General features: G+C 44.7%; 1 protein-coding gene across 1 annotated transcript in view; it reads right to left on the bottom strand.

The window, feature by feature from the left end:
- Nucleotides 1-19,965, bottom strand: part of zpr1 (ZPR1 zinc finger) — a 28,501-nt gene extending 8,536 nt beyond the window's left edge. The window contains exons 1-11 of the mRNA XM_080183782.1: nt 19,649-19,965; nt 18,004-18,165; nt 15,955-16,045; nt 11,547-11,617; nt 10,309-10,395; nt 8,808-8,930; nt 7,863-7,916; nt 7,242-7,308; nt 2,624-2,694; nt 1,171-1,260; nt 909-1,019 (exon numbers count right to left, since the gene is read on the bottom strand). Of these exons, the coding sequence (XP_080039908.1) occupies nt 909-1,019; nt 1,171-1,260; nt 2,624-2,694; nt 7,242-7,308; nt 7,863-7,916; nt 8,808-8,930; nt 10,309-10,395; nt 11,547-11,617; nt 15,955-16,045; nt 18,004-18,165; nt 19,649-19,750 (1,029 nt within the window). The 5' untranslated portion in view covers nt 19,751-19,965. The remainder of the gene's footprint in view (nt 1-908; nt 1,020-1,170; nt 1,261-2,623; nt 2,695-7,241; nt 7,309-7,862; nt 7,917-8,807; nt 8,931-10,308; nt 10,396-11,546; nt 11,618-15,954; nt 16,046-18,003; nt 18,166-19,648) is intronic.
- Nucleotides 19,966-22,008: the final 2,043 nt, after the last annotated feature.

The following is a 22,008-nucleotide window of genomic DNA, read 5'->3' as shown; positions in this document are numbered from 1 at the left end:
TGGAGAAAAGCTGCAGCAGGCAACAGTGCAGAGGGACCTCGGGGTCCTTGTGCATGAGTCGCAAAAACCCAGCTTGCAGGTGGTCAGGAAGGCGAATGGGATGCTGGCCTTCATAGCGAGGGGGATTGAATATAAAAGTAGGGAGGTCTTGCTGCAGCTGTATAGGGCACTGGTGAGGCCGCAGCTGGTGTACTGTGTGCAGTTTTGGTCGCCGCACTTACGCAAGGATACTTTGGCCTTGGAGGGAGTGCAGAGGAGGTTTACTAGGCTGATTCCGGAGTTGAGGGGGTTGAACTATGAGGAGAGGCTGAATAAACTAGGCTTGTACTCGTTAGAGTTTAGAAGAATGAGGGGAGATCTCATTGAGACGTATAAGATGTTGAACGGGATGGATAGGATAGAGGTGGAGAGACTGTTCCTGCTCAGAAAGGACAGTAGGACTAGAGGGCACAGCCTCAGGATAAAGGGGGGACGGTTTAGAACGGAGTTGAGGAGGAACTTCTTCACTCAAAGGGTGGTGAATCTCTGGAATTCTCTGCCCGTTGAAGTGGTGGACGCTACCTCGCTAAATATTTTTAAGACGCGGGTTGATAGGTTTTTGATAGGCAAGGGGATTAAGGGTTATGGGGAGAGGGCGGGAATGTGGAACTGAGCCACGACAGATCAGCCATGATCTTATTGAATGGCGGGGCAGGCTCGAGGGGCTAGATGGCCTACTCCTGCTCCTATTTCTTGTGTTCATCCTGGAATGCCCCACAAGAGGCAGCATCATGGCAGCTAACATGAGTGTTAGCTCGCTTCTTCCATAGTCCTAAGATACAGCTGAAAGTTCCACAAACACCTCGCACATTCCCAGTGTCCCAGGCCATAAAAAGTTACTAAGATTTAGAAAATAAATCAACTCTCACTAATTCTTTCACATCTGTCAGCAACCCTTCCAAGGTGGTGAATTTTCCTCCGAGAATTCCCATTCCCAGCTCAAACTCCAGCTCTGGAATGGAGATGGCGCAGGTTTCAGACTGCAAGAAACAAAAGGGCAGAATTATTGTCCTGTCAGAGCTTAAGAGCACAAGTCAAAAAGTATCATGTTTTTGTACAGTTTTAATTATTGGTTATGAATGTAAGCAGTTATTTCATGTTGCTGCAAACTATAACAGTGGGATGTTGTACCTTGAGTAGGTCCCTGCTCATGTCAGATGGGTCTGTAATTCGCAGCGTGATTTTGGTACCCAGAGGCTCAGTGGCTCCTCCAGACTTCACCTAAAATTGTAAAATACTATGAACGAACAAGCAGTATTTATACAAAACTCTTTCTGCCAAATTTCATCTCTGCTACCCTCCTCCTCTGGAGACTGAATCCCTGCTACAGTAAGATGTCACATCCTCTTGTACCTGAGCTAAGAAGTCTCTCTTCATGAAGAGCTGGGACAAAGGGAATTGCAAGCTATTTTGGGTGTCACAGTCAAAGAACAGCTCATGAGAACATTACAACAGTCATTCCAGTATAAAAATATTTCACTGGCAGGAACGCACTTGAAATGTCTGATGGTTGTGAAAGGTGCTATATAAATGCAAGTCTCTCTTTTCTCTCAGACTTTGCAACATAAATACATGAGGCACACACAGTTCAATTTTTTCTATTCTTTAAAACAAGGGCAGAAAGAGTCAACAGCAACACTCCAGCTTATGAGTGGAGTTAACTCAGTTCAGAGCACTGGAGTCCAGAATCCCCTGGCTTGCAAAAGCTAACACATGCCTTTGATTTGAGCTTTCTCAGATATCAGTCTATATCGCTGCACAAAGCTAGATCCTCACTGAGTTTGCTAAAATACAAATAAGAATCTTATTTTTTCAAGGGCAACACCTGAGCAACGGGTGGTACAGTGGCACAGTGGTTAGCACTGCTGCCTCACAGCACCAGGGACCTGAGTTTGATTCCTGGCTTGGGTCACTCTCTGTGTGAAGTTTGCACATTCTCCCATGTCTGCTCAGGTTTCCTCCGGATGCTCTGGTTTCCTCCCACAATCCAAAGATGTGCAAGTTAGGTACATTTGCCATGCTAAATTATCCCTTAGTGTCCTGGGATGCATAGGTTAGAGGCATTAGCAGGATAAATACGTGGGGTTACAGGGATAGGGCCTGGGTAGGATTGTTGGCCTGGTGTTGTCAGACTTTTTACTAGGATTGTTGGTGCAGACTTGATGGGCCTCTTTCTGCATTGTAGGGATTCTATGATTCTATAACACAGATCTGGTGTGAGTGAGGAAGGGGGAATGCTCAGTATTGTTCCCTGCACCATAAACACAGAAGCAGTGAACAGAAAACCCTGAAACTCCCCACATCGGCACTTTCTTTGAAGAGACGGTATCAGTGCCAGAGATAACATTACCCTGGCCAATCTCAGTCCAGCTCAGCACTGACAAGGTCACCAGTCTCTGCTTTTGGGAACGGGGTGGAGCTCACAGTGCAGGACAACAATCCACTGAGGAGCCAATTGCTTTACAAAACAAAAAGGAATTGGAGCAGCAAAGCACTGTCAATAGTTCAAACTTCTTCCCCACAATACCAAAGGCATTTCCCCCTCCCCATTATATTTTACAAGGTAAGTAATTGGCCACATTACCTCATTAGTCCTGTGTCCACAGGCCTCACAATTGGTTGCCATGATGATCACCTCCTTGAAGTGTGGGATTTCTAGCAACCTTTGATGAAGGAAAACACCAGCACAGCTTAAAACAGGAACTGTTACAATCCCAAGTTGTGTGGCTGCTGAATGGGCAGTGAGTGCGCATTGGCTGTTACAAGGCCCAAAGAAATCAAAAAGACCCAATTCCTGAAAGCATTCACTGAATTGTTTTGGCCAGAAAGAGGCCATTTGGCCCACTGAGTCTGCACTAGCTTTCTGAATGAACAGCTCACCCGGTACCATTCTCTAGTCTTCTCCTGTAGCCCTGCATTCTTCCTTCTCCAATTAACAACCTAATTCCCCAATGAAGGCTGTACCTGAATCCACCGTACATTCAGGCAGTGTATTACAGTCCCTAACCACTTGCTGTAAGAAAAACTATTTTACTAATTACTTTAAATCTGTGCCTTTTTCTTCTCGATGGTTTGAGTGGGAACAGTTCCTCCCTATCTCCTCTGTCGAGACCACTTATGATTTTGAACACCTCCATCAAATCTCCTCTCAATCTTCTCTAAGAAGTGTCCTAACTTCTCCAATCTATCTTCATAACTGAAATTCCTCATTCCCAGAAACCATTCCCATGAATCTTTCTGCACACATGAAGATCCATTAACGTGAAATCATTCGGGGCAGATCACGGCATTCCGACGGGATGTAGCGGTCATGTTACTGAGCTCATAACCAGGGGCCCAGGCAAAATTTAAATTTAATTAATAGATTTGGAATTGAAAGCTAGCCTTGTTAATGATGACCATAAAACCGCTGTTGCTGGTGGTAAATCCAATCTGGTTCACTAATGTCCTTTAGGAAAAGAAATCTGCCATCCTTCCCCAATCTGGCCTACACGTGACTCCAGACTCACAACTGCCCTCTGAAATGGCCGAACAAGCCACTCAGTTCAAATGCAATTAGTGATGGGCAATAAATGATGGCCTTGTCAGTGACGCTGACATCCCATGAAAGGATAAATAAATAAAAAAACTTACCCCAGCGTTCTGGCCAATATTTATCCTCAGCAAATAGCAGAATACTTAATCATTAACATGTTGTGGCTCGTGGGAGTTTACATAAACCAGCTGCCATATTTCCTGCATTACAACCTTGACTAATACAGGTCAAAATGACTTTCTTAGTTGTAATGTGCACTGAGACATCCTGACCTTGTGAAGGATGCTATACAAATGTAAGTGGTTCCTGTCTGTAGTGTTGATAATGGGAAACTAAGAATATCAAAGGAAACGCTGGTGTTAGAACAAAACGAAACCACAACTCAAGTAACACAAGAAACAAGATAATTTGAAAGGAGAAGTGTGAATGTTCATTTTTGCTGTATGTATATTCTAACTTGAAAAGGAACCTGACATTAAGACCCTCCATTACTGAGGAAAGATGTCTATATGGCTGGTAAAGATTGATACACTGCCAGGAACTGGTGGATGTGGTGTTTTTAGACTTCCAAAGGGCGTCTGATAAGGTGCCTCACAAAAAGTTGTTGCAAAAGGTTAGGGGACATGGAGTTGGGGGTAAGGTGTTAGCATGGATAGAGGATTGGCTGTCTAATAGGAAGCAGAGAGTTGGAATCAATGGGTGCTATTCTGATTGGCGGTGACTAGTGGAGTGCCACAGGGATCAGTGCTGGGGCCTCAACTGTTTACCATCTATATAGATGATCTGGAGGAGGGGGCTGAGTGTAGGGTAACAAAATTCGCTGATGACACAAAGATGCATGGAAAAGCAAATTGCTTGGAGGGTGTGGAAAGTCGGCAGAGAGATCTGGATACGCTGAGTGAGTGGGCGAGGACCTAGCAGATGGAGTATAATGTTAGCATGTGTGAGGTTATCCACTTTGGCAGGAATAATAGTAGGAGGGATTATTATTTAAAAGGCGAAAAGCTGCAGCATGCTACGGTGCAGAGGGACCTGGGGGTCCTTGTGCATGAATTGCAAAAACCCAGTCTGCAGGTGCAGCAGGTGATCAAGAAGGCGAATGAAACAGAACATAGAACACTACGGCACAAACAGGTCCTTCGGCCCACAAGTTGCGCCGATCACATCTATACCTACTAAGCCATACAACTATCTGTAACTTGCAATGCCATTAGATCCCATATACTCATCCAGAAGTCTTTTAAAAGACCCCAGTGAGTTCGCCTCTACCACCACCAACGGCAGCCGATTCCACTCACTCACCACCCTCTGAGTGAAAAACTTTCCCCTAACATCTCCTCTGTACTTGCTTCCCAGCACCTTAAACCTGTGTCCTCTCGTAGCGACCATTTCAGCCCTGAGAAATAGCCTCCGAGAATCCACCCTATCTATTCCTCTCAACATTTTATAAACCTCTATCAGGTCGCCTCTCAACCTTCGTCTCTCTTCAAAAGGCATGCCTCTCAATCCAGGCAACATCCTTGTAAATCTCCTCTGCACCCTCTCAATAGCTTCCACATCCTTCCTGTAGTGAGGCGACCAGAACTGCGCACAGTACTCCAAGTGGGGTCTGACAAGGGTCCTATAAAGTTGTTGGCCTTTATAGCGAGGGGGATAGAATATAAAAGCAAGGAGGTCTTGCTGCAACTGTACAGGGCACTGGTGAGGCCGCAACTGGAGTACTGTGTGCAGTTTTGGTCGCCGCATTTGCGGAAGGATAGATTGGCCTCGGAGGGAGTGCATTAAAGGTTCATTAGGCTGATACCGGAGATGAGGGGGTTAGCCTACGAGGAGAGAATGAATAGACTGGGTCTGTACTCGTTGGAGTTTAGAAGGCTGAGTGGCGATCTTATAGAGACATATAAGATAATGAAGGGGATAGGTAGGGTAAAGTTATAGATTCTTCCCGCTTAGAAAGGATAACAGGACTAGAGGGCACAGCCTCAAAATAAGGGGGGGTGGGGGTTTAGATCGGAGTTGAGGAGGAACTTCTTCACTCAAAGGGTGGTGAATCTCTGGAATTCTCTGCCCATTGAAGTGGTGGAGGCTACCTCGCTAAATATATTTAAGTCACGGGAAGATAGGTTTTTGACAGACAGGGGAATTAAGGGTTATGGGGAGAAAGCGGGAAAGTGGAACTCAGCCACTTCAGATCAGCCATGATCTTATTGAATGGCGGGGCAGGCTCGAAGGGCTAGATGGCCTACTCCTGCTCCTATTTCTTATGTTCTTACATAGCTCTGTGTTAATAATTCATCCCTCTTACAGCCTCTCAAGTAGCTGTACACACCATTCCTCACATCATTTTAGACAAACCTCCAAAAATTCAAAGACGTGATTAGTCAGTGAGCAATAAATTCCTGAACAAGTCAATACCCAAAACACAGGGACCTTTAGTTCTGATTAAACTGGGGCAATGAACTGAAAATATGCCCACCCTTTGAAACATGAACCCAAATCTTTTCTCTTTCAGACACTGACTGACCCATTGTGTAGATTCAGAATATTGCACATTTTTATTGTAAATCTGCTTGCAATCTCCATCAAGTTAAGAACATATGAACTTGGAACAGCAGTAGGCCATTTGGCCCCTTGAGCCTGTTCCGCCATTCAATAAGATCATGGCTGATCTTTCTGTGGACTCAGCTCCACTTACCCGCCCGCTCACCATAAACCTTAATTCCTTTACTGTTCAAAACTTTATCTATCCTTGCCTTAAAAACATTCAATGAGGGAACCTCAACTGCTTCACTGGGCTTGGAATTCCACAGATTCACAACCCTTTGTGTGAAGAAGTTCCTCCTCAACTCAGTCCTAAATCTGCTCCCCTTATTTTGAGGCCATGCCCCCCTAGTTCTGATTTTACCTGCCAGTGGAAACAACTTCCCTGCTTCTATCTTATCTATTCCTTTCATAATTTTCCAAAAGTGTCCCCTTCATTCTTCTAAATTCCAATGAGTATAGTCCTAGTCTACTGTGTCTCTCCCCATAAACCAACCCTCTCAACTCTGGAATCAACCTAGTGAATCTCCTCTGCACCCCTGCCAGTGTCAGTATATCCTTTCTCAAGTAAGGAGACCCCCTCATCTCCGGTATCAGCCTAATGAACCTTCTCTGCACTCCCTCCAAGGCCAATATATCCTTTCACAAATGCGGCGACCAAAACTGCACACTGTACTCCAGGTGTGGCCTCACCAGTACCTTATGCAGCTGCAGCAAGACCTCCTTGCTTTTATATTCTATCCCCCTCGCTATGAAGGCCGACAACTTCATCGGACCCTTGTCAGACCCCACTTGGAGTACTGTCCTGGAGCAATCATTAGTTTTCTCTCTATCCTGTACAGCATTGCTGATGGGATTGTTGGCAATGCAGTGTATTCAGTGAATGAGGGAAAGGGAAACACAGCCCAAGTTAAAGAATTCTTGCAGCTTGAGATTTCCATGTTTTAATCTTTGGTCTAAGAGGAGCTGCTTCCTCACTGCCATTGAGTTTTGACCCAAAATAAAGGCCATTTTTCAAAATAAACAATTTTGATCCTTGGTCGATTATGCTGGATGTTTTGATTCAAATGCAGATATTTCACTGCCCACCATTCCACTGGGTCTAATACTCTCTGCCGAAGGATACGCACTAACTTCATGTTGGTTTCAGCAGGTGCATTACACTCTGGGCAGTTGGTACCAAACTGCAACACCTACAGAGAGACAGAAACACGCCAATTAGCAACACAGATTTCCTCCTCCAACAAAATTCAAGGGAGAAAGGGAGGGGAAGAAAAACAAAAAAAATTAATGGAATACAAGAGACCTCATAACATGATACTGAACAGCCCTTTGACAACAATAGAGTCTTTCGACATTCCGGGGGTTTCGCCTTTCAAGGTTACATTTTTCAGGATCAGACATAGCTCCCCCCACCGTCCCACCCCCCCACCCACAGTGTAACTGGAATTAATCGGTGGGCTGGGACAGAGGATCTGTCAAATAGTTCAAACAGGTAACAGAACTGAAATGGCTACAGAAAGAAGGCCATTCTGCCCATTGCATCCATACTGGCTCACTAAAAAAAGCCCAGCCAGTCCCACATCCTGCCCTGTGACTAAGGATGATTCTGAGATTATGACCAGCGCTTCTGTCATTAGTATCCTTGGGTACATTTCATCTGGCTTTGGAAATTTCCCAACTTTATACACAATCAGCCTGACTAACACCTCCTCAATAGCAATTATTGTTTTGTTTTAGTCCTTACTTCATTCCTTAAGTCGTCCATGCTGCTTTGGGGTGTCTCTTCCTCTGTACATGCCTGTAAGGATAGCGGCAAAATGAAACCATTGGTGCATGGAAGGTTCAGTCTTTCAATATCATTAGTTTTCTCTCTATCCTGTACAGCATTGCTGATGGGATTGTTGGCAGTGTTCATGTTACTCACCAGCTCCACTCAAGCTGGCCTGTGAACGATGTGAAGATCCAGTTCAACCAGAGCTGTATTTGTGGAGATCACTGATCTTTGCAACAATCAGCCTGGGGGGCATCATTTCTTACTGTACCCCAACACACTGTCCAGAGGCCAGACTCAACTGTCGGGAGTAGACTCTCGGCAGGAAAGAAGCTTCGCGGTAGTAATCATTGTATAGGACTGGATTTAAACAATATTATGGGGAGATAGATTAGCTTTGAAACATTAATTACAAAATACCCATCAGTTAGTGTTTGGGATTGCAAGCATTTGATTCTTTGTTTCAATGAAGACTGTGGTAATGAGTTCTACACTGGGTGGTATGAATGTGGAACTCAGCACCACACGAGAAGTTGGAATGAATAAAATTGATGCATTTAACATGAAGCTGGATGATCAGTTAAAGGAATGAAGGATAATCTGACAGGAGAGGATGGAGGCAGCTTGCACGGTGCAGCTATGGAGATGGGTTGGGTCTAATGGCCTGTTTTTGTGTAAATACTTCATACATGGCCATCGGATTTCTAATCCCTGGAGCTATGCACTCTCTCTGCTGCTGTTTACCAACACACATTTCCTGCAATTATAGAACTGATTTCTTTAATGGGATTTCCAATGTCAGTCCCAGTTATGTGGTAACATTTGTTAAGCATCCCTTCCCAGGGTTGAAAATGCACTATTTCAAAGTGGTGATTTATCAAATCCTAGTAACTCAGCCAACATACAAACCATTCCTACCTGCAGCCCCAACATACTGTCCTGGGCAGAATCTCGTTTATACTGAGTAATCAGTAATGCTTCATCCTTCCGTGGGGCATAAGGATTCTCAACAAAGCTGTTCCCAGATGGATCATCAATAATCTGCACAAGGAAACCAGATTAACTAAAACTGAAAACAAGTCAGGAATGTGCTGGAACACTCGCCACTTGCCTGGATATGTGCAACTCCATCAAGGACAAAGTAGCTCTGTTTGATTGGTACCCCACCACCACCACCTTCAACATTTACTCAGTGTTAAATCCTCATAAATACATTCCACAGTCTCTAACCTCCTGGTTCCATGTTCAAAGTCACTGATGTTAATTAATGCTTAAACAACTGGAAACAAATAATTTTCTGATCCACATTGATATGAATTGAGATTAGGTACATAGAGCCAGAGGGCATTGATTGGATGGTTACTTGAACACCCACAAAGAGATACTGACAGGGAAAGCACAGAGTCAGGACATATAAATCTGAATGGGCCACTCTGTGTAAAATTATTCCCAAGTAAGGAGCAACTCTGGTTTGCTCCTTCACCAACTAGTTATCAGCACTATAACAGTTGCCACCATTCAAACCAAATCACCCTATATTTGAATTTTTTTGTCATATTTATATTAGTAATCCTTTGCTGTATCATCTGTAAAACAGCATCACCCCTGTATTGTGGTCTGGAACTGTGGTCGTCCCTTGGTTTTAAATATATATTTTATATCAGCTTTTATATTCTCAATCTCACTGCAGGACATAGGGTTCCATTCATTTCTTTTATGGACTCATCTTCTTGCTGTGATTATACATGTTTCGTAAACCTGGTTTGCAATTTGGACAAATAATCCCAGACAGGCGTTCAAATCCCACTACAGTTAGGAGAATTTAAACTCAACTATACTATCAATCTGGAATCATATATCAGTCTAATTAATAACAATCATGAAACCACCAGATTGCCACAAAAACCCATTAGATTCACTGATGTGTTTTAGGAATGTGCTGGTGGCCTGCAGGTGGTCCCATATCCAGATCAACTCTTAACTGCGCTCTGAAATGGCAAACCCTGGGCCAGGTAGCGCAGGATGGTGGCTCCCCACCTCCTCCACAAGGGCAATTAAGACAGTGATGCACACTGCGCAAGAACTGATTATTTTACTAATTCCTCTATTTTCCCCATGCACCTTTCCACAGAGTATAATCATGTTTTCTTTTAAAACCTTCCTCTTACTAGCATTAAATTAAACATGCCTATTCTTGTCCGGTCTCTAATCAATATTTGCTTGAAGCTTCCAGGTTATTTACTGTGCATTCTATTTCATCACCCTCTGAATATCTGGGCATCATTGCCTCTAAGGTACAATGTTTCAGAATTAGTTGAGGAATTTAGCTTACACAGGTCAACAGCTTTCCCCTTGCAATGAATTCACACTGACAGGAGCATAGCAGTAATATAGAGCAGAGACAGAAAAAGTGGATTACCAGTGTGAATGGCACCTCAACATCCTTCAACTTCATTAGCTTTTCAATAAATTCCTCAATTTTCAAGGCCACCTCAGGGTCAGTTGCCTGGATGGGTCAGAGAGCAAGAAATGGGGATTTTCGTTAGGTCACTTTCATGAAAAAACACATAGCAAGCCAAAAGCACTAATTGGCATTTTCAAAATGAATCTGGATCACTGCTCCCAAACTGGGGCAGGAACTGCAGCATCTCAACCCCACACAGAGAGAAAGAAGGTTATCTGAAAGGCAGTGCCCTCACCTCTACTAATCTCGCTCCTTTTTATAAACACTACCTACCACAAGCCATCTTTCTGAATAATCTAGTTCATCCTTGTTTCCATATACTAAATGCTACACACTATCTCAGTTCCCCAATTCAACTTTACCATTGTTGGAAATTATCCGTTCAGGGCTGAACACAACCAGGAATTCAGACTCTGGAATTCTAGTTAAAAAGAAGCAAGTTTGACAGCTCCTAACCTCAGTGTCCCAATGCTTCTGTCATTAGTATCCTTGGGCACATTTCATCGGGTTTTGAAGATTTCTCAATTTTATACACATTCAGCCTGACTAACAGCTGTTTTTCTCTCCTACCCTTGAGTCCTGGACTTGTGCCTCCATCATAGAATCTCTACCATGTGGAAGGAGACCATTCGCCCCTTCGACCCTTCACTGACAACAATCCCACCCAGGCCCCATAATCCCACATATTTTCACAGGGGATTTTCACAGTATCGTCATTACTGTGTGAATGTAAGCCTACTTGTGACAAATAAATAAACTTTAACTTTATATTTACCCTTCAATCCCCCTGACACTAAGGGACAATTTGGCCTGGCCAATCAATCTAACATATTTGGAGTGAGGGGAAACCTAAGCATCCGGAGGAAACCCATGCCACGGGGAGGATGTGCAAACTCCACACAGACAGTGACCTGAGGCTAGAATTGAACCTGGATCCCTGGCGCTGTAAGGCAGCAGTGCTAACCACTGTGCCACCCGGAATAGAACCCGGGTCCCTGGCACTGTGAGGCAGCAGTGCTAACCACTGTGCCACCATGCTGCCCTAATGATGCTTGAACATTGGGGAGATTTTGGGAAAGGAGACAGGGGGTGGAGCAAACATTCAATACTTGACTTTATTTCACATTCTTGGCAAACTGGTGATCAGTGCTAGCCAGAAGAAAATAAAAGCCCAATTACACAAAACAACCTACCTTCCGTGTTGGCTGGTCCTGCTCTAGACCAGCAACAGCTCTATCAATTAGACCCTCTACAGTGGACAGTGCTACAGAAAGAGGAAAGAACATATGAGAGCCTAACTCATAAAACTGCTAAAACAAGCAAATATGTCCCAATTCAGTCATTAGCATCAATCCATCAGTAGCTACTCAAAGAAGCTCTATAATAGATCCTTCACAGTCTGGCATTTAGATTCAAGCCTTTAATCCAGTTACATACAATCCTGGAGAAGATAAGTAACAATCCTTTCCAGTGCACATGTGCAGATGACAGAGCAACTTGAAAACAGTTAATAAGGTATATGGTATCTTGGGTTTTATTAATAGAGACATCAAGTATGTTACAATCCCAGTTGATGTTATAACTGGATGGGATGTTCCCAGAATCACATCTTCGCGCAAAACTACTTTTTAATCAGTCACAGAATCGCTAATTAATTTTTACGAGAAAAAAATATTGATTAAATAAATTGGATTACAATACAATACTCCTGTACACCCCCCCACTTAGCTTAACAAACGCACACAGGTTTTAACATGAACACGGATGACGAAGTAAACTTGAAGCTGTAGTGGCCTCATTAACACACAGAGTGCTTTCTAAAGCACACAGGTTGGCCGTGGTCAAACACACACACTGCTCTGAATTTAAGTTAGTGTCTGTAGATTTCTCCTCAAAATCCTCTAAATGATTGCCACGAGAGTTGCCAAACTCCACTCCCAAAAACACATTTTAAAACTTTCTCTCGTAGTAATTCTTTCACTTAGTGGTTTGCATTCCAAAATCCAGTCAAAGCTTTACAATTGAGTCTTAAACAAAACTCCTGCTACACTTTTAACAGTGAATCCATTCCAGAATTTTGCCCCAACCCCTTTAGGATTTCTTTGTCTTGCCTGCTATCCAAATGGTCACAATTGCTTTAACTCTCAATTCCCAGCCTTTTATTAAAATTATATCAAATGTTTTAGTGACCTCTAAGGTCTGCTCCCCACTTTAAGTCTAATTAATGCAATTGTCTCCTTAACGCAGAGCACTTTGTTTACTCTTCCTTGCATTCTTCTGAACAATACCTTATTCTCTGTTCACTTGTATTTTCCGGCGCCGTTCCCTGGTTATCTGGACTGTATCTTGTTTCTGGAGGAAGCCTGCATCTTTGCAACGCAATTGTCCTGCCAGCGTTGAGAGCTGCTCACTCCTCAGTGATGTCTCAAACTGCTCTAGAACACAGAACCCTACAGTGCAGAAAGAGGCCCTTCGGCCCATCGAGTCTGCACCAACCACAATCCCACCCAGGCTCTACCCCATATCCCTACATATTATACCTATCTAATCCCTCTAACCTATGCATCCCTGGATACTAAGGGGCAATTTCTTAGCATGGCCAATCAACCTAACCCGCACATCTTTGGACTGTGGGAGGAAACTGGAGCACCTGGGGGAAACCCACTCTAGTTTCCATTAAAACTAAGAATAAAAGAAAGCTCTTTCCCCTCTGGGCCTCCTATTGTTAAGAAACACCCCGTTACTATATTCATCCTTCACTACATAGCCCTCGCTAAGCAGATCAAAAACACAGTTGGAATTTACCAAACTCCCTAAGTACAAATACCTTTGCCCAGAATGAATCTAACTCTAGGTGTTACACTTCCAGGCACAGTAACACTAAATTAAACCCACCTAAAACTATAACTTATTTCTAATGTTTACCAATACAAATATAAATCCCTTAAAACCACCGTTGTTTTCCTAACAAGATTAAGGAGGTGAGGCTGAACATGTATGAAACATCAGATAAGCCTTCTCTGGAGCACTGTGTCCAGTTCTGGGAACCTTCATTGAGCAAGGGTGTGAAAGTAAAGGAGAGTAAAGAGGAGATTTACAAAAATGAACCCAATGAGGAAAGGTTGGCTGCTTTCCTTGGAGAAACGAAGGCTGACAGGAGACTCGATAGCAGTATTCGAGGGCCGTGGAGCTGTGGACAGGGTAAATAGCAGGAAACTGTTCCCACTCAAGACAGCATCAATAACTAAACATAGATTCAAAATAATGGGCAAAAGGAGTAAAAGTGATGTGAGGAAAATTTTTGGAGTCTGGAACAAATAGTCAGAGGGTGATGGAGGCAGTTCGATTGAGGCATCCAAAACGGAATAGGGTTACTATCTGAAAGGAAAGAACACGCAAGGTTATGGGGATAAAACAGGGGACTGGGACTGGATAGAATGTTCTTTCAGAGAGCCAGTGCACACTCCAGTGGTCGAACGGCCTCCTTATGCACAGTAAAGATTCTGTGATTCTGAGACGGCTTCATTGTTTTTACGGACTATCAGAACAGCTAAAATCTTTATAACTGTCATATTTTTGCTTTATTTAAGAAGGGTGCCAGGCAAAAGGCGGGGAATTATAGGCCTGTTAGTTTAACGTCTGTTGTAGGTAAAATGTTAGAATCCGTCATCAAGGAGGAAATTGCGAGGCATCTTGAGGGGAACTGCTTGATAGAGCAGACGCAGCACGGTTTCGTTAAAGGGAAGTCGTGTCTGACAAATTTACTGGGGTTCTATGAGGATGTGTCTAGGGCAGTGGATAGAGGAGAGCCGGTGGATGTGGTCTTTCTTGATTTTCAGAAGGCGTTTGACAAGGTACCTCACAAGAGGTTATTGCAGAAGGTCAGGGGACATGGAGTTGGGGGTAGGGTGTTAGCGTGGATAGAGGATAGGTTGTCAAATAGGAGGCAGAGAGTGGGGGTCAATGGGTGCTATTCGGATTGGCAGATGGTGACTAGTGGAGTGCCCCAGGGATCAGTGCTGGGGCCTCAGCTATTTACCATTTATATAGATGATCTGGAGGAGGGAACCGAGTGTAGGGTGTCGAAATTTGCTGATGACACCAAAATTGGTGGAAAGGCAAATTGTGCGGAGGGTGTGGAGAGTCTACAGAAGGATCTAGATAGGCTGGGCGAATGGGCCAGGAAATGGCAAATGGAATTTAATGTTGGCAAGTGCAAGGTGGTCCACTTTGGTAGGAATAATGGTAGGAAGGATTATTACTTACGTGGAGAAAAACTGCAGCAGGCGACGGTGCAGAGGGACCTCGGGGTCCTTGTGCATGAGTCGCAAAAACCCAGCTTGCAGGTGGTCAGGAAGGCGAATGGGATGCTGGCCTTCATCGCGAGGGGATTGAATATAAAAGTAGGGAGGTCTTGCTGCGGCTGTATAGGGCATTGGTGAGGCTGCAGCTGGAGTACTGTGTGCAGTTTTGGGCGCCGTACTTACGCAAGGATCTTTTGGCCTTGGAGGGAGTGCAGAGGAGGTTTACTAGGCTGATGCCGGAGTTGAGGGGGTTGAGCTACGAGAGGCTGAATAGATTAGGCTTGTACTCGTTAGAGTTTAGAAGAATGAGGGGAGATCTCATTGAGACATATAAGATGATGAATGGGATGGATAGGATAGAGGTGGAGAGACTCTTCCCGCTCAGAAAGGATAGTAGGACTAGGGGGCACAGCCTCAAGATAAAGGGGGGGCGGTTTAGAACAGAGTTGAGGAGGAACTTCTTCACTCAAAGGGTGGTGAATCTCTGGAATTCTCTGCCCGTTGAAGTGGTAGAGGCTGCCTCGCTAAATATTTTTAAGACGCGGGTTGATGGGTTTTTGATAAGCGAGGGGATTAAGGGTTATGGGGAGAGGGCGGGAATGTGGAACTGAGCCACGACAGATCAGCCATGATCTTATTGAATGGCGGGGCAGGCTCGAAGGGCTAGTTGGCCTACTCCTGCTCCTATTTCTTATGTTCTTATTATGTTCTGTCAGTAGTTGTCACTGTTTACAGGGAACCAGCCTCATCTGTGGTCTTTTGAACAACAGAGTAGTAACAGCAGGTAGTAGAGGCAATGTGAGTGTGTTACAATAGGGGTTACAGATGGGAGCAGCAAACAGCAGCTCTGAGGGCAGCTTTGTGAAGATGCTTCAACCAGCTGCAGTGGTCGTCCCACCCTTTAACCACAGAGGCCGCAAAAACAGGAAACTCCTCACACCCCACAAGACAACTGAGCAAAGCTGCAGAATCCTTTCATCACGTTGAAAGAACCCATCCTAAACTGGAAATCTCGCTTTGATCAGCAACCCATTCTCTTTACTGAACAGAAGGCAATGACCAGAAGAGTCATTCCAGAGATCCAGCCTACACCTTCTGCCATTTACCCAGAATGACTGATCCCAATCCATTTGTTCTCAGCACCTTTGTTGTGGTTCTCTCAACCCATGTTTCTTTCAAATGCCCCAAAGTGGGGTATTTTTCTGGTCACTTTTCTCTGCCTCTTTCTGGAGCCCAGATGGGAATTTTTCACCAGAATCTCCTGGTATTATGGTACAAACACTAAACAGCTACTCACCCCCTTTCTGTGTGAATGGTGGAATCTCAAAGTCAAGTTCAGGGATTTTGGTTGTTGCGCAGTCAGATTTCACTACCTCCCGGTTCAGATCCTGCACAACAGATTCAGCCCGACAGACAGGGTTAATCACACACCCATTATAAACAGAGATCTGGGCGTACAAGTCAGTATTCAAATCAAACAGCTTGATAGAATTACTTTGAAAATAAAGAATACTGTTAATCAAAGAACAAAGAAAATGATAGCACAGGAACAGGCCCTTTGGCCCTCCAAACCTGCACCAACCATGCTGCCTGACTTAACTAAAACCCTCTACGCTTCCAGGGACCATATCCCTCTACTCCCATCCTATTCACGCATTTGTCAGGACGCCCCTTAAAAGTCACTATCGTATCCACTTCCATTAGCTCGCCCAGCAACGAGTTCCAGGCTCTCACCACCCTCTGTGTAAAAAATCTGCTTTGCACATCTTTTTTAATTCTTGCCTCTCGCACCTTAAATCTGTGTCCCCTAGTAATTGACCCTTCCATCCTGGGAAAGAGCTTCTGACTATCCACTCTGTTCATGCCCCTCATAATCTTGTAGATTTCTATCAGGTCTCCCCTCAACCTCCGTCGCTCCAGTGAGAACAAACCAAGTTTCCCCAACCTCTCCTCATGGCTAATGCCTTCCATATCAGGCAACATCCTGGTAAATCTTTTCTGTACCCTCTCCAAAGCCTCCACATCCTTCTGGTAGTGTGGCGACCAAAAATTGAACACTTTATTCCAAGTGCGGCCTGAGGTTCTATAAAGCGTCAACATAACTTGCCAATTTTTAAACTCAATGCTCCAGCCAATGAAGGCAAGCATGCCGTATGCCTTCTTGACTACCTTCTCCACCTGCATTGCCACTTTCAGTGACCTGTGCACCTGTACACCCAGATCCCTTTGCCTATCAAAACTCTTAAGGGTTCTGCCATTTACTGTCAATACATAACGAAGCCTGTTTATGCTTCACATGGGAATGTTCTGTGGTACACTGATTTCACAGCACCAGAACCTTTAACCTTCATCAAGCAGCCTCACAACGTCAGAAATCTGGTTTTAATTCCAGCCTTGGATCACTGATTGTGCAGAGTCGGCACGTTCTCCCTCTGTCTGCATGGATTGCCTCCGAATGCTGCCACTACCTCCCACAGTCCAAGGATGTGCAGATTAGGTTAATTGGCCATGCTAAATTGTCCCTTAGTATCCCAAGGTGTGTAGATTAGATGGAATAGCCATGGGAACATAGAACACTACAGCACAAACAGGCCCTTCGGCCCACGAGTTGCGCCGATCACATCAACACCTACCAATCTATAGACCTATCTATAACCCCCAATCCCATTAAACCCCATATACTCATCCAGAAGTCTTTTAAAAGACCGCAGCGAGTTCGCCTCCACCACCACTGATGGCAGCCGATTCCATTCACTCACCACCCTCTGAGTGAAAAACTTACCCCTAACATCACTTCTGTACTTTCCTCCCCGCATCTTAAATCTAAATGTAATGGGTTACGGGCATAGGGCCTGTGTAAGATACTCTGTCAGACAGTCAGTGCAGATTTGCGGGGCTGAATGGCCTTCTGCACTGTAGGGATTCTGTGAAGACTATGCCTGACCAGACTGTGGCCTTAATATCTGTCCTCCATAATCCTTCACTCTCAATCAAAAATCTACCCAACTCGCCGATGAATATCTTCAATGACCCAGTCCCCACTGCTCTCTGCCAGAGGAGCTTCCACAGACTCAAAGCCCTCATTCCTCCTCATTTCGGTCTTAAATGGGACATCCCCTATTTTGAAACGGTGTCCCTTAGTTCTAGATTCCCACACACGAGGAAACCGCTCAATGTTTACCCTGTCAAGCTCCCTTATACATGTATGTTTCTACAAGATAATCTCTCATTCTTCTAAACTCCAGTGAGTACAGGCCAATCCTGTGCACCCACCATTAAATAGAATGATAAATCAGAAACATGAGAGTTTAATTTCTAAGAGCACCGAATGCAGTCACTAACTCACCTCCTTGGAAGAAACAAGCAGTTTGTACTGCACTCCTTCCTCCTGAATCTTCCCTGCTGACTGGATCTCATTGTTCACCCAGCCACAGTTCTCACAGGCAAAAGAACTCACAATAATTTCTTTGAAGAATGGAATTTTAGTCAACAGTAACCGTGTCATCCCCTTGAAAGAAGGAGAAAGCGAGAAGGAAAGCATCATCATCTACTGAATAAAGATCACGTTACTGCACACACAGCCTGCAATGCCAAAAGGAATTGGTAAATTCACCATCACTGAGATCCAATCAGCTGGTCAGCTCGGAAAAGTCAAATGAATTTGAAAAGTTAATTCTGTTTCTCTCGCAGATGCTGCCAAACCTGAGCTTTTCCGACTTTTCCTATTTTTAACTCACTGATGTGATCAAGTCTATGGATGAGGGAAGTGCAGTTGATGTAGTTTATATGGATTTTAACAAAGTCTTTGACAAGATCCCACATGGGAGAGTGCTTGAGAAGGCTACGGCACATGGAATTCAGGGAAATTTGGTGAGATGGATCCTAAATAGGTTTAGGAACAGGACACGAAAGGTGGTGGCAGAAAGCTTTTACAGTGACTGGAAGCTGGTCTCCAGTGGCATACCACAAGATCAGTGCTGGGACCCTTATTGTTTGCTATATACATAAATGATATAGATGAGAATGCGGGGGGGGGGAATGATAAGTGAGTTTGCAGATGACACCAAGATTGGTAGGGTGGTTAATAGTGAAGAAGGTTGTAGGTTACAGGAAGGTATAGATGAGGTTGGTTAGTTGGGCACAGCAACGGCAGATGGTATTTAACCCTGATAAGTGCAACGTGATGCACTTTGGCAGGAGAAACAAGAGGAGGGAGTATTTAATGAATGGCAGGATACTGGGAAGCTCAGAGGAACAGATGGGTTTTGGGATACTTATTCATAGATCCCTGAAGTTGGCAGAGCAGATGAATAGGATAGTTAAGAAGGCATAGGGGACACTTGCTTTTATTTGTCATGGCACAGAATATAAGAGCAAGGAGGTTAAGTTGGAACTGTACAGAGTGTTGGTTAGGCCACTGTGCAGTTCTATCGTCTCACTAGAGGGGGTACAGAGGAGGTCCACCAGGATGGTACTTTTTAAGCTATAAGGAGGGACTGGATAGGCTTGGATTGTTTTCTTTAGAACAGAGAAGGCTGAGGGGGGACATGATTGAGGTGTATAAGATTATGGAGATGGTGAGTAGGGAGCAGCTGTTCCCTTTAGTTGAGGGGTCAACCATGGGGGGGTACAGTTTTAGGGTGGAGGGCAGGAGATTCAGAGGGGATTTGAGAAAAAATATTCACTCAGGTGGGAATCTGGAATGCACTGCCTGGGAAGGTAGTGGAGACCAGAAACCTATTTGGATGAGCTCTGGCAACATCATAACAATTAAGGATGTAGGACAAGTGTAGGGAAAGGCAGGACAAATACACCTTCAGTGGAGTTATAGTTGGGGCAGACTGGATGGACTGCATGGACTGGAGGGCCCACCCTCCCCTCCCCGCACCGTCCCCCACCCCCACCCCTCCCCGCACCGTCCCCCACCCCCACCCCTCCCGTCCCCCACCCCTCCCCCACCCCGTCCCCTCCCCTCCCCCCCCTCCCCTCACATTCTGTAGGCAGTTCATGCACAGACTCTCGATCAGAGTCGGACCCGAATCCTCGGCACCCAAATCCGGGAACATCGGCCCGGAGCCCCCGCTATCCGCCATAGCCTCGGCTCTCAGGCTGCGTCCCTCGCCGGGGCCTCGGCTCTCAGGCTGTGTCCCTCGCCGGGGCCTCGGCTCTCAGGCTGCGTCCCTCGCCGGGGCCTCGGCTCTCAGGCTGCGTCCCTCGCCGGGGCCTCGGCTCTCAGGCTGCGTCCCTCGCCGGGGCCTCGGCTCTCAGGCTGTGTCCCTCGCCGGCTCTCCGCCTCTCTCTATCCCGCGCCGCCGCCGCTCTGCGACTCGCTGCTGCCACCCGGCGACCGGAGGAGCTGCAGCGAGTTGCATTAAGATGGCGCCTACACTTCAATCTATCCATTCTCCATTACACTGATTAAACAATAGCAATTCTTCAAATCACTGAGACTGATTGGGAAAATATTTAATTCCCACATCCTCACCTGACAACAATTCAACTACTTTCTAAAATTAATCCTGGGTTATGCACAGCAAGATCCCAAAGCCAACCAAAATCCGCCTCTAAAACTAGAAATACTCAGCAGCTCTGGCAGCATCAGTGCAAAGAGAAACAAGAGTCTTCAAAGCAATGGCTTTCTTCTGACAATAGATAAACCATCTTACAATCAGTCATCAATCAGAAATATTAATTTTCCCTCTCTTTCCATAATAAGTAGTCTCACAACACCAGGTTAAAGTCCAACAGGTTTATTTGCCAGCACGAATCATCTTTCCATTGTGCCAGACCTGTTGGCTATTCCTGGCGTTTTCTGTTTTTATTCCAGATCCACAGTATTTAGCATTTAGTAACAGATTGAATTTGATGGTCTTTGTTGACGAAGGAATGTTGCGCAGGACAAATACAGCCAACTCTAATATTTAGTCAGATAAGTGGAGATTTCTTCCTGGCACCTTCAACTCAGCAGCACTCCTGTACTGCTTTGAAATGTAAGAACCAGTTATCCATCACTCAGATCCTGCTTTACAGCTTTGAACTTGCGTCCTTCAGAACTCAAATGCCTAAATGTAACTAGTGGAACTATATGAAATCCTGCTTTCAAACAGAGAGTATTTCTGGAGCTCCAGCACCTATTGGCTGTGATTATGAGGAGCTTCATCCAATTCAAACTCCATGCATAGCCTGGTATCATATTTATTCTCACCGAGGAGAACAGCACATTGTAACCAAAAGCTTCACAAGGCTGAGAACTCACAAGTACCCCTGAATCTGGACCTTTCACAGCCAATCCTATTGAAAGTGCCCTGAGGTATAGGCTTCACATCCCTAAAGCAACAAACAGAGCCAACATTCTATTGCTTGGTAGCATGGTCTTAGCTGAAAGCAATTCATTTCACCAGTAAGTATATACATTCAAGTCCCATTCCTAGATCCCAGCACTAATCCAGGCAAACAGTCCAGTGCAGTAGTGAGGAAGTGCTGCACCGTTGTAGTGCTGTCTTTCAGCTGAGATGTGACTGGAGGCTGTGTCTGCTCTCAGGTGAATTTAAGTGACGTTATTTTTGAAGAAGAGCAGAATTGTCCATAGGGCCAGCCTGGTGTTTGTAGCTCAAACATCACCAATTATCTACTCATTGTCTCATCACTATCAAAACTTCCCCAGCACACAGTGACAGCTACATTAAAACGGTATATTTCAAGAAAGTATTTGGTTGGATAGGAAGTTCTTTGGGATCTCTTGAAGTTGTAAAATATGCAAAAAAAAGGAGTTTTTTATTTTGTTGTCCTGGTTTTTGTTTATAGAATGATTACCAATGAGTAAGTTATTCACATTGGCTAGATCCCAATACAGTAAAAAGTCTGACAACACCAGGTTTGAGTCCAACCGATTTATTTGATAGTAAACTCACAAGCTTTCGGGTTTGTCCCTTCGTCAGGTGAACTCTCCATTCACCTGACGAAGGGGCTAGCCCCGAAAGCTAGTGAGTTTACTATCAAATAAATCGGTTGGACTCAAACCTGGTGTTGTCAGACTTTTTACTGTGTTTACCCCAGTCCAACGCCGGCATATCCACATCATGACTACTATAGATCCCAACACCTCAGCTTTGTAACATGTCTAAAAGCAAAATGCAGCAAATGCTGGCAGCATCTGCGGATAGCGAGTGCACAGTTTTGGCCTCCTTATCTGTGGAAGGATATACTTGCCATTGACAGAGTGCATGAGACGGCAAGATTGTTTTCTAAGATTGAGAAAACTAGGCCTGAGTTCTCTAGAATTTCAAAGCATGAGATATGATTTCATTGAAACTTACAAAACTGTTACATAGTATGACAGGGGAGATGGGTA

Source organism: Carcharhinus amblyrhynchos, unplaced genomic scaffold, assembly GCF_965287045.1.
Source record: "Carcharhinus amblyrhynchos unplaced genomic scaffold, sCarAmb.v2.hapA scaffold_413, whole genome shotgun sequence".
Taxonomy (NCBI): Eukaryota; Metazoa; Chordata; class Chondrichthyes; order Carcharhiniformes; family Carcharhinidae; genus Carcharhinus; species Carcharhinus amblyrhynchos.
The sequence above is the reverse complement of the archived record's forward strand: the minus strand, read 5'-3'. Positions and strand labels throughout refer to the sequence as shown.